The 12,179-nt window shown below is 43.2% G+C and overlaps 1 protein-coding gene across 1 annotated transcript in view; it reads right to left on the bottom strand.

Moving 5' to 3' along the window:
• The window catches only part of DNAH9 (dynein axonemal heavy chain 9), a 209,010-nt gene that overhangs the window by 119,303 nt on the left and 77,528 nt on the right, over positions 1-12,179 (bottom strand). Inside the window, exons 42-46 of the mRNA XM_075044848.1 lie at positions 9,423-9,584; positions 8,413-8,609; positions 5,634-5,796; positions 3,336-3,459; positions 1,133-1,275 (exon numbers count right to left, since the gene is read on the bottom strand). Coding sequence (XP_074900949.1) covers positions 1,133-1,275; positions 3,336-3,459; positions 5,634-5,796; positions 8,413-8,609; positions 9,423-9,584 — 789 coding nt within the window. The remainder of the gene's footprint in view (positions 1-1,132; positions 1,276-3,335; positions 3,460-5,633; positions 5,797-8,412; positions 8,610-9,422; positions 9,585-12,179) is intronic.

The following is a 12,179-nucleotide window of genomic DNA, read 5'->3' as shown; positions in this document are numbered from 1 at the left end:
CGCTGGGGAGAATAAACAGTGCTTCCTGGCTGACCCCATCCATCTGGTCTAACACGCCATTAAGGAGAAGGGCAGACAAGGAAAAGGGATCACCCTCAAGTAAATCACATTCATGCTGCCCTTCCAGTGTACCTCAATAGCTAACAGGAATATATCTAGGGAGGTACACCAGGCAGAAGACGCCCAAGGTGCTAGAAGAGCTACAAAACAGCACCAGCACTCATCAGAAGCTCCCCTCTACACTGGGAAAGGGAGAGAGAGGAGAACTGGATTCCGACTCCTTGGGCATGATCTCCTGTGGCATGGTCCCCAGATTTTACCTCAAAAATCAATTCTCTGGCTGTTCCCTGTCCTAAACATGTACCTACCTACATCAAAAAGGGAACAGGCCACCCTACCTCAGTGAACATGTTCCACTGACACAAAGCAGTGAGTAAGAAGGAGGATATGTTTTCATTAAGCAAAGATCAAGCCTTCACTCATTCCCACCCTACCTCCCTGCTCTGGGACTGCAGCACTGTACAGTCCTGCAGATGGGTAAATACCTTCTGGGAGGGTCCAGCTCCTTCTTGCACTGTACTTTCTCCACGTGTTGGGCATATCTGGGAAGTCCTGAAACTGTATTGGGATCTTAGGACATATTTATAAGGCCTTTCTATGCTGGAATATGGACTGCAGTGGAAGAAAGCCTGTAAGCATGTTGTGTCCCACTCAGTTCCCGGCACTCTGTTTATAAGATAATGTTTTTTTAATTCTTCTGGCTATAGATTATCAACAACATGAAGACTGATCCCCTGTGCAACTTTTCCAAGCACCAAGACTTAGTCCTGAAGCACCCCAGTTAAACCCCTGCGCATGGCTTTGAAAATGGAAAGGCTGGTCCTGCTCAGCTCCTGAAAGAAAATTTTCAGCTCCCATAGTGCTTTCTAAAGCCCAAGAAGTGGTGAAAACAGACAGCATTTCCTACACTTTAGTACTACTTGCTGAGAGAATCACAGTTTACATCATGCACAGGCAGAAAAGCCTTTCAGGCTGCAGTCTGACCTCCTACAAGGTAGCCCAAAGCATCTCTACCCTGTGCCCCTGCACCAGGGTCAGTGGTGAGGACCCGAACTTCCCCAGCCTGTCTCACCTTCAGCTGTCGTCGAACACGCTCTATAAAAAACTTCCAGCAAGTCTCCCTGGAGTCCACCAGCCCCTGGCCTTTGACTTCATTCCTCACACTGTTGATGATGTTTTCAACCTCATCATCAGGGAAGAGATCAGGGATTTCACCTAAAAAAAGAGGGCACGTTTTGGTTTACTGTTCTGGATTTTGTTGCAGTCTTAGAATGAGGTTGCCTTCCTCTTCAGGGGCTCAGGGAAGCCCCTTCCTCCAGATAAATCATTGCGTCAGGTGCCCACGGGCCCCAGCAGCAGATAAGTGGCACAGAAGGTCATTCTGTTAAAAAACAAAACACTTGTGAGAGCAAACTTTCTTACAAAAGCACAAGGTAAACAAATACAGAATAGAGTCAAAGTACAGAAAGTCTATTTTTTTCAGATCTATAGTGCTAATTAGATTACAAAAAAAAATAAATCAAATACCTAATATACTATACATGCTAATGAAATCATTTTAGTTTTGCAAATGAATTAGTTATGTGTACAATTTCTGCAGGTGTTCAATGCCATTTCCAGCAGTGGTCAAATAACTCCCAGATCACCAAAATATTTTAAAAGTTAGATATCTTTTAAAAATGTTTAAAAGTTAATAGTTATGCAACTGATTGCCAAAAATGTACCCAACCAAATATTTTTTTTAGTGGTTCCTTAATTTATCACCTATTCATTTCCTTTCTGGCTTCTGATTTGATTGAAATCATCATTATTGAGTGAGATACTGTCAATATGAGCTCTAATCACTTAGGAAAATACACTAATCAGAAATCTGTTCATTTATAAGAAAAACTAAAATACATATTTCATTCTAGCTTCTTAGTGATGATAAGAAGTGAAACAAGCAGGAAAAACAAGTATGCAAACAGCAGAGAGCAGCCAGACCCATCAGTCTGCACCCACTGGGCAGCACAAACTCACATCATGGGAAGTCACAGTCTTTGCATGGTCCCTTCCTCAGCCCGGCTGCAATTCTGCGCTGCCTCCCTGGACCCTGAGTGAGGACCTCTCATCTGTTCCCACTTCCCCACATAGCAACCACAGGAAAACATAACGCCTTTCAAAGCCACCGTAAGATGACCTGGACAACCCAAAGCCAGGCTGCTTGGCCTGCCCCTCGCTGCAGGACACTGCAGAGCTTCACCTCGAGTCATGAGATTTTTGTGTTGTCTGTGCCAAGCGTAAGAGGTGGTGGGAGATACCCACTGCCCTCCACAACAACCCCTGTCCTTACGCCTGGTTAAAAATTCATCACAGGCAAGGCTTGTTTGCTGCTGAAACCATCTGGCCAATTTATAGTCCCATATGTCAACTCACAAACTGTCGCTCCACTGTGCTGTCAACTCTCCACCCCTCACCATCCATGGAGGTCACCTGAACCAGCTGCTATCTTCCCACTCCTGACTCATAAATAAGGCAACAAGTGGCACGCAGTTAGTAGCAGGGATTTACCAGGGAGCCTGGGGAATATGCCCACCCTGGGTTACTTAGTGCAGTCACACTGACACAGTTGCACACTCCTATGTGCACTGTAGCTGCAGCGCAACCAACACAGGGCGTGCTCATCCACACATACTTGTGCCATGTTCTGCAGGGAAGAGAGCATTGGCATGTAGACTGACTATTCTGCAATTGTTTCAGCAATTAACTCAAAAACATAAATGCATCTGGAAACATAGAGAGGAAAAGGACTGGAATGGGATAAGCAGCTAGCTGATACACACAGACATGGTCATCTGGTGGCTTTGCATCATCCACCAACTTGCAGATACTCCACTCAAATACTCTAGCCAGGAGCAACCTTATTTTATTAGGCAACTAGAGTGTGGATGCATGGGATCCACAGATCCAACTCCTCATCTGTCAATACATTCCTTCGGCTGTATCCTCAGCTGTAATATCACAACAGACACATCACTTAACAATCATATGCAGTATACCATGAAGTATGGAAAAACTGGGTACAGGACATCAGAGAAAGAAAAAATCTACCAGATGATGGAGTGCATCCTCACCAAGGAGACCTTAGCACTGCTTTTACTCTAGAGCTTAACCCACGTATCTTCTAGCTTACTTCATATATTGCCCTTCTGTATATTCTGGAACTACAGATGGTACCATGAGCAAAACTACATTGAAAAGGTGGAGAGGAGAAATCAAAGCAACAAGAGATGTACCTGATGCTAAGAAGTCATTCACCAGCACCAAGAACTGCTCATCTGCCACTTGCGCGTCAGTCATCAAGAACACGGTGCCTATGTTCTTCACACCAGCTTTCAGGTACTGGTTTGCCAGGTCTGCCTGGAGGTTGAAAAGCAAGTGGACTTAGAGGTTGCACCTACATTCTGCATAGCATGGGCTAGGTGCCACACCTACCAGCAGGATATTTCAGAATCTTCCCATTAACTGAGAACAAAGCAATTGCAATTAATTAGCATGAAACTGCACTTTGGCCACTCTCCATCTTCACGGCTGAGCCTTCCAGGTTATATGGGAGAGTCTATAACTATCATGATTGTAAGACATTACCAAGTAAGACTTGACATTATGCCCAGGTCTGTATAATACAAAAATGAGAAGAAAGCCCTGGCCAGCACCGCTAGACAAAGGGAAATGCCTGTGGCTGAAACATTTAGAGGTCAATGGATGTGACTGAAGACATCCATGCAATCCCTGGTTGTGGAGACTGCAAGGGGAGTTCATAAAGTCTTACTCTGCCCTGGGCTGTGGGTACAGTAAGTCACATACACAGGGAGGCTGAAGGACCATAGGGACTGGGAGAGACAGCAGTGACTGGAAATGTTGGTCTTTGGTATCCCCATGCTGTAGATTTCTCTGGTTTCACAAGTATACGTGAATAATTTTTTTATTTTTTTTTTTAACTGAGGAGCTGCAACACATTGGTTTTTTGTTTGTGAGGAAGGGAGGAGGATGCCTTGTGCAAACATGGATTTTTTCAGTTGTGTATTTCTTCCTTCTCTTCCACAGTCCAAGCAGGGACTCACTCTTCAGTCTCCCACTCAGTGCAGTGATGCTGACAGAGAGCCTGATCACATGGAAAAGCTGTTTTGTTTCAAAGGGGACAGTGTCCTCCTCATGAAGGACACCATCTTTTTGAAATCCAATTTGTTCATGAGATGGGAAAAACACCATCGTCCAGCTCAAACTCCATCCTTCCCCTCCTGCCCCTCCAGGCAGGATACAAGACATGCAGGGGACCCTGAAGGAAAGCACTGACCAACGTTTCAGAAACTTAGAAATTCAGCAAACACACATGCTTCTTCCAAAAGAATAATTTGTTACTTTCATCACTGGAAATTTGGATTAGATCAATTGTAACAGCAGGAGGGGCCAATGGGAGACAGGGTAATCTGTCACCATCTTGCTGTTCCATATCTGAGAAAAAAAATTACTCCGTATTTCATAAATTATTTGAAAATGAATACAGAGTGAAGGGAACATCAAATTATCTTCCTCTTCCATAGACAGAGAAGCAAAGAGATGCTTTGAAAACAAGTTTATTAATGCCAGTATCAAACTATATTCCTAGATGGGAGTGCAGGCTTCTTCAATAAATAGGCAGGTAGGAGCTAGAAAATCTTACAAGTGGGCCTGAAAAACACAGAGAAGAGATGAAAATACCTAACGGATGGTGGGACAGGCTTGTGTGACATGATGAAAACAACTTGTACACCACCACAGGTCACCAGGTGGTGCCACTGATGGGGAAGGAACCAAGGGTTCATCGGCCATCGTGTCTCCCAGGCAGAAAAGAGTGAAGTTAACGTGATTGTGATTTTTACATTTTTAATGAGAATCATTTTGCTAGCAGCTAAAATGCTTTTAAACCATTGCAGTGATATTTTAAAATGTTAATTTATAACTCCTAAGCTCACTAGCCTGTGCAGAAATATAAGCACAGGAACATGTTGTCTATAGTGAACCATCCACCATCAACTCAGTCCCTCCCTTATACAAAATGGCAGAGGAAGAACTGGATACGATTTGAGAACTCTCCTCCTACTCTCTCCTGCTCCTTTTCTACCTCCAAATCACTCCACAACAGGCACCTCACAGATGAGCTAATTACCATATCTTGGTTTAATTAGAAATAATAATAAAATAGAAATTTTCTGGTCCTTTATGGTTTCTTGAACAAGCATGAAGTGGATGTCCACACTGCTGTGTGCATTAGCTCAGCCCAACGTTGACTCTAAGCCTTGAGTTGGAATGCTCTCAGGCCTGGCCAGCTCAGAGGACTGGCAGAAGACATCAGGTCTGCCTGCACTCCTATGCAGACATGCTTCAGCAAGGTCTTTCGAGAAGCATTGCTCCTCCCTGCAGTCCCATATCGTGTCTGGAGCTTTTTAGTATCTTCACAACAGTGTCACTCCATTTGCAACAAGACAAAGTTTTCAGGGTCACTTCTGCTTTTTAGTTCCTTCCCCTCCACCTCAGCTTTAAAAGTCACCTACCTTCAGGTCAGGGATCCCATACCCTTTCCTCAAAGTGATCTGGAAAACCTCCAGAGAGCTAATGAAGGCTGCCAGTCTGGTCAGGCTCTGCTTGCCGCTTCCGCCCACGCCAACCAGGAGAGCGTTTCCTCTGGGGGACTCCAGGATACGGTTGATGCGGCAACTAAATTGAAGCATACAAAAATCTCTCATTAATAAGAGTGTTTTTCTTTTTCTCTGCCTGGTGCTTTTCAATACATATTTTATTCGCTAAGTAATTGTATTCTGAATGGGATGAAAAATGTCAATCTAAGAGACATGTCAGCAATCAATCCCCATCTCTGCTGAGACCTATACAAAGGATGTAGCTGATGGAAAAAATAGTTTGGTGTCAATTCAGACTGTGTCCAGTTTCTTTTCCACCTGCCAAGTCCTGCTGGACCCAACTATTTTAAGGTGAAGGCCTGGACATCTTTGCAGAGAGGACAAGGGAAAAAGCACATTACATCAACATGCAAAAACTGAGAACAAAATTCAAGGCCCTGATATACCTCGCCAGTAAAGGTTTCTCTTCACAAAGCATTTGGGGTTCATGTTCAGGTGAAGAGTCCTGCTATGCATTAAAGCATATTCATGTATGTCTAGAATAGCATAAAACCTCTCTGGAAAACACAGTCCCTGTTTCTTATTTATCCAAACCACCACTACTTAAGAGTGAGATTTTCTCACTCTTAAAATGAACTTGCTATTGTTTTCCAGGTCTGTTCACTTGTCCTGTCTGAGAGTTGCATGGTTATCTCTGTCTGCCTCCAATTTATTCTCTTTAAGCAGTTGCTGACATCCCCACGTGTTAAAATCCCAAGTGAGGGAGATTTAGAGGATCCTACCTGTGAAAACCTCACTGCCCTGTCTTAAATGCAAGCACCATTCCCCTCTTCACAGCATTGCCTTTATTCAGCTCCCCTAACTGAGTATTTTCCTAGACTAATCTAATCAATTTTTCAAATAAGACTGCGAGAAATACTGTACTGCGTTATTACAACTCAAGTACTTTCTGATCTATGCACAGACTACCACCGATTGTGAAATTATACCCAGAAAAGCAATCCAGTTTGTGTGGAGAGTTTTAGTGTTCCTGCTTTCAATTCTCTAGGCTAGCTCTCCCCAAAGATGACAGTGTGGTCTCTGCCCTTGATGTGCTCTCCAGGGCTGCATGCTTTGTGAATGTGCACAGTGAGCCCTGGATTAGGAGATGACTGACAGGTATCTCCCACTTCCTTACATAAATTAAGTCCTTTACTTTTCTTTTTTTTTTCCTTTTTTTTTCTTTTTTTCTTTTTTTCTTTTTTTCTTTTTTTCCTTTTTTTTCCTAACTGAAAATTTTCAGCAAATTCAAGCTGACATTCATAACCTGTTTGAGATGGAATAAGTTGTGTATTTCAGCAAAATGCAATTTCTAAATGCAATGAATGAAATTCACCCAGCTCCAGTGAAAATCATGCTGAATACTCAAACTTTGCCTTCATCATTATTCACAATATTAACTGGAGGGATAGTGCCACGCTTTGTTGCAAATCCCAATTTATGTAAAGTGCAAATGGAACACAAGATTAATATTACTGTCACCTTTCTGCAAGCAATGCAAGCAGAAACATCTATGGACATCAGGTTGCACATGACTCATTAATACAAAGAAATAAATGCCCATACTATAAGGGAAAATGTGCCCCAGCATAGCTGGCACACTACACTGCAAAAGTAACAGGTTGTTGAGCCCTCAGAACAGAAATGGTTAAACAGCTTGTTAAAAGAAGTAGTACTTTATATGTATTCTTTTAATTTACGCGAGAGTAACTGTGTTAGGCTGCCAGGTCCAGCAAGAACTGAAATCACCCGCACTGGTGTGGAGCAGGACAGCGGCTTCCTTCTAGATTAGAGTCACAAAGCTGCACCTCTTGATACAATGTTTTCACACAAAATGAGTTAAAACTATGATTTACAGGGCAGGTCCATCTTCTGAAGTGATCTAAGGCCAGATCTGCATTTCAGCATGCAGAAATCAGTCTGTCTCTGCTGGGGTTCCCAACAAGCATTTAAATCATATTTGAAAGCTGGAGGTACGCCTCACTATCTATACCACAGACATGCAAATAGCTTTGTAATTATTGACTGGAGGCTGGCTATTTTCATATAGTCCCACATGTCCAGTTTCCAAAGGGAATCCATCTGGACCTCCAGGCATCTAAATGCAAGCAGGATTTTGAAAGGATCAAAGCAGTTTAAATGCCTCAATCCATTTAAACTAGTAGCCTGAATGCACATAATCTCACTTTATATATATTTGAAAATCCCACTAAGAACCTGTGTAAACATGGCTCTAAACCAGTTGTGAAAGCATTTAGGGAAATCCCAGTATAGCTAGCTCTGCAGCTGGCTGTCAAGTGAAGACAATAAAGCACTTGAACATTGTCATGTACAATAAATGTTCATGCCATATGCAGAGCATCAAGGGCCAATGATATCATAACAGCAACCAGACTTTAAAATAACCACCAGCATGCAGTCCCTCCATCTGACAGCCCCAGGCATCCTCATGGTTTCAAAAGTGCCCTCCAAACACCAGCTACAGAAGCAGCGCAGTGTTTGTACTGGACATGCCACATGGGCAGACGAAACTTCTGCACACCTCCAGCTCTATCAGCTATAATTATGGATACCTACATCCTCCAGGAAACTTCATGGAAGCAATCTGCGTAGATAAATGTTATGATGAGACCATAAAGCCAGAAAATCCCCTTACACATGGCACATGGCATCCTCAAATAGTACCAGGCTCATGGCAGCATTGACTTCATTGTAGTTATCCAAGGCTTCCACAAGAATCTGGTTCAACTCCTCCCAGGTTGGAACTGATCTATAGCTGGGTTCACCGATGCCTTTAGCAAAATGGCAATAAACATTCATTTGCTTGGTCTGCTCTAAAGTTTCCTCAATGTCCTGTCAATGAAAAAAAAAATAAAATATATGTATATAACAAGTATAGGAAAAAACATGGCAGCTCTATGCCATCTTTCCAAGTAAAGTATGATGTTCCAGCAAATGCCTTTTTATGCCCCTATAGTTGCACCTGCCTGTTGGAAAAGAGGGAAGAGGGACAAGAGGGAAAGAGGGGGAAAGGAAAAATCCCCAGTACTGACTTCTTTTGCTCTGACAACTTTTTGCAAATCACAAAAACTCAACTCATTGCCGTAAGAGAATGTGGCCACAAGAAAAGCCCTGCAGCAATAGCCATAGCATTAGGCTATTGCATGGACAATGATAACACCTGGAGTAAAAAGTGCTGTCTGCGCTACTTATCACTTCAGTGATACTTGTGTCATTCATATGGCAGCACTTCTGGGTGATGACAGGCCTGAAGGAAAGCCAGTCTAGAGCTTTCATTTGAAAGGTATTTTGGAAAAAGGGAAAGCACTAGGGATTTGTGCCTGCATTTCACTTTGCTCCCATCAAGACCAGGGATCTGACCCTTCTGCTTTTGCCACATGAGACTCAAAGCACTTAAATAAAGGAATTTAATTATTCACAGATCCCAAATCTCCTCTCCCCAATGCCCTTATGGAGTGCATCATTTACTCATATCACAACACTGGCAGCCCAGGATATGGATGACAGAGATTTTGCTCCTGCAAGAGCATTGCCCTCCAGGCAAGTGAGAGATGGTCAGACCTTGGGTCAAACTTTGCCTTCCCAAGGAACTTTTTTCCTGTAAGCATGTATGTTATTATCACAGTTACAAACTTCAATACTTACATCATAGAATTTCTTCACCATCTCCAGCTGGATTTTATCAAAGGTACCATAATCCTTTTCTTCAACCATCTTATCCCGGTACACCCGATTTGACTCATGCAGGTAGAGTTTCACTAGGTCTTGGGGTTGCTTCAGACATTCAGGGGTAGAGAACAGGAGGCCCTGTGGAAAGCAGAGACAGTAAGTAAACCCCATCTTGACCCTAAGGGACTAACCTCACCCTCAGCATCCAGGCTATCACACTAGAATAGGGCTGAATCACTCTAAATGCAGAGTTATTATAGTAACTTGCAACTGAACTTCTGAATAAGCCCCTACTCAACAGCCCCTGGAGAACATGCCCTTTGTTACTTCCAGTCTCCCAAAGCAGTTTATATTCATTATAGTCATTTTAATACCCCAAACAGCATCCCCAATGCAGCCTAGCTCGGCTGGTGGTCCTGATCTCAGCAGCAAAGTGCATGCAGAGTCAGGCACCAGCCCAGACGTGCGGCTTTTTGCATCCCAACACCACACCATGGGTGCTTTGTTAAGAAGAAAAAATAGTTTGGAAATTTTAGTGGCGATGATTTTTATTTTTTTTAATCAATTAATTTTAATTAGGTGCATTCTGCCTGCAGGAAATATTAGTTGCTGTCTGCTTATCACAGTATGTTTACCATGAACTCTATTAAAATGCATAAAAGAATTATATTTCAAAGAGGTGTCGCCTATAACTAAGCCTATTAACAGCACACAGGGTTTTCAATGGCATGAATTAAATAGACAGATTTTATTCCTAACATCTAATTATTTATACATAAAATATAAAATGTTTTAAAAGCAATGTAAAGCAGTCCCTCTCAGCTCACTGGCCCATAGCTCAAATAATTTAGGTTTCACATTTGTCATTACAGATGCCAAACTGTTATTTTATTTATTTCAGAAAAAAAAATAGTGAGAAGATCTGACAACTCAAAGAGAGAAAAGTGAAACCCATCAGGTCCTAAACTGATTTAAAAAAATAAATAAAAAGAAAATTACTCAGTCACTCTAAAGACACCCCAAGCCACAAAAATTGTTGTGTTCTTGATGCAAGCACACGTAAGGCTACCTCAGAGGGAAGAAAATCCACCCTTCACAAATCTGCAATCAGTTTATTAACTTGACACCTGAACATCTCTCCTTTTCTCACTTTGCAAACCTGACTCTCCTCACTCCTCTCAGCAGAGCTACCAGGCTCTTCCATGAACACAACCAGCTGCATCCCCAAAGAGCAATGGGGTTACTCTGTGTGTGAGGTTGAGCTTCCAGGGGATGCCGTAGCATCTACAGCTGGAATGCACAAAGGATGCCTGGTCATGGGTCACTGCATGTGCAATGGATGTGGTGCCAACATCAAAAAAAAAAAAAAAAAAAAAAAGAAAATGGATAATCCCTTGCCCTTTGCCACACCAATGCAAGTTTTATCCATCTGGCTGTTGAGTCCTCAGGTTGTACTTCAGCCAAATCTTTTGGCTTCTCCTCCTCGCCAGGAAGGTCAGAAGCTGGTTAGGAAACCCTCCCTGCCACACTGAGGCTTCTCTGGACAGTGATATCAAATACCATGACATTGGCGATAAAATAGCAAAACGCCAGAAATGACCTTTGCTGAGAGGAGCAGCTGTGCCCACTGGGGTGCAAGGGGATCGCCACTAGGCTGCGGGGAACCACCACCCTCCGGCTGAGACTCATCAGATCAGGATTTATTACCAAGTAATTCTGAGTGACAGGCTCCTCAGCAGCTTCATAATCACCCCAGGAGATGACACATATTTGGCACAGAAACAAGGAAGATGCTAATCATCCCAGCAAGACTTGTTGCCGTCACGCATCAACATGCTAGCGGAGACGGGCTGTCATGGCTCTGACAAGGCAGGACTTGACCTCAGCCAGTTGCTTGGATTTTTCCCATGATCTCCGTGAAAAGGAGGAGAATAAAGAGCACCCATGACCCTGTCAGCCCGTCAGGATGTGTGTCTCCTCCCAGCAGGACCTCATGTGCTCTGCACCCACTACAGCTCTGCTGAGGGAAGTCCAGGAGATATTTCTGCCACCCATCAGGGCTCTGCCAACAGTGACAAGTATACATCAGCACATCTGGGCAATTAGTAGCCCTGGCCCACGGCAGGACAATTCCCACTGTGTCTCCATTAATGAGTCCAAGCCCACAGCATTACCTCGAACGCTGCATTATCACTACCCTCTGACAAGGAATGGTCTCCAAAAACCATCCAGCACAGCCACACACTCCAGGCAGCTCTCTTCAGTTGTATCCCCCTCCACAACCATCAGTTCCCCCCAAAAGCTCAGAAGCCTTCCATGAAAGACCAGCTTCCATGCAATATCATTTTCTTCATCTGTAAGTTCAGGTGCTCTAGATTTAATTTGAAGCCACCCACAAATAAAAGGATTGCTTATTTTTCTATAGTAAGATGCATAGCTCTGGTACTGCCCACAGCATGTTCAAGTCCTACATCACACAGCTAAATTATTTTTGGTAATAGAGCAGCTCTTCAAAGAAGATATTCAAAGTCATATGGTCAGATGGTCCAGTGAAGAGAGACGTTTAACTTTTTCTTTCTCTTTGCACCCTACCATGCTCTTAGGGGCATACGTGGAAGAAAGATATATACTTCATCTCTACATGGAAATATGTTGCACATAGATAGCCAAAATAGAAACAGAAGAGGCCTCTGCACATACAGGACAACCATGGAAAGTCAAAGACTTTGCATA

The sequence above is a fragment of the Buteo buteo genome, chromosome 13, assembly GCF_964188355.1.
Source record: "Buteo buteo chromosome 13, bButBut1.hap1.1, whole genome shotgun sequence".
In the NCBI taxonomy this organism is placed as follows: Eukaryota; Metazoa; Chordata; class Aves; order Accipitriformes; family Accipitridae; genus Buteo; species Buteo buteo.
This window is presented reverse-complemented; position numbering and strand designations above follow the sequence as displayed.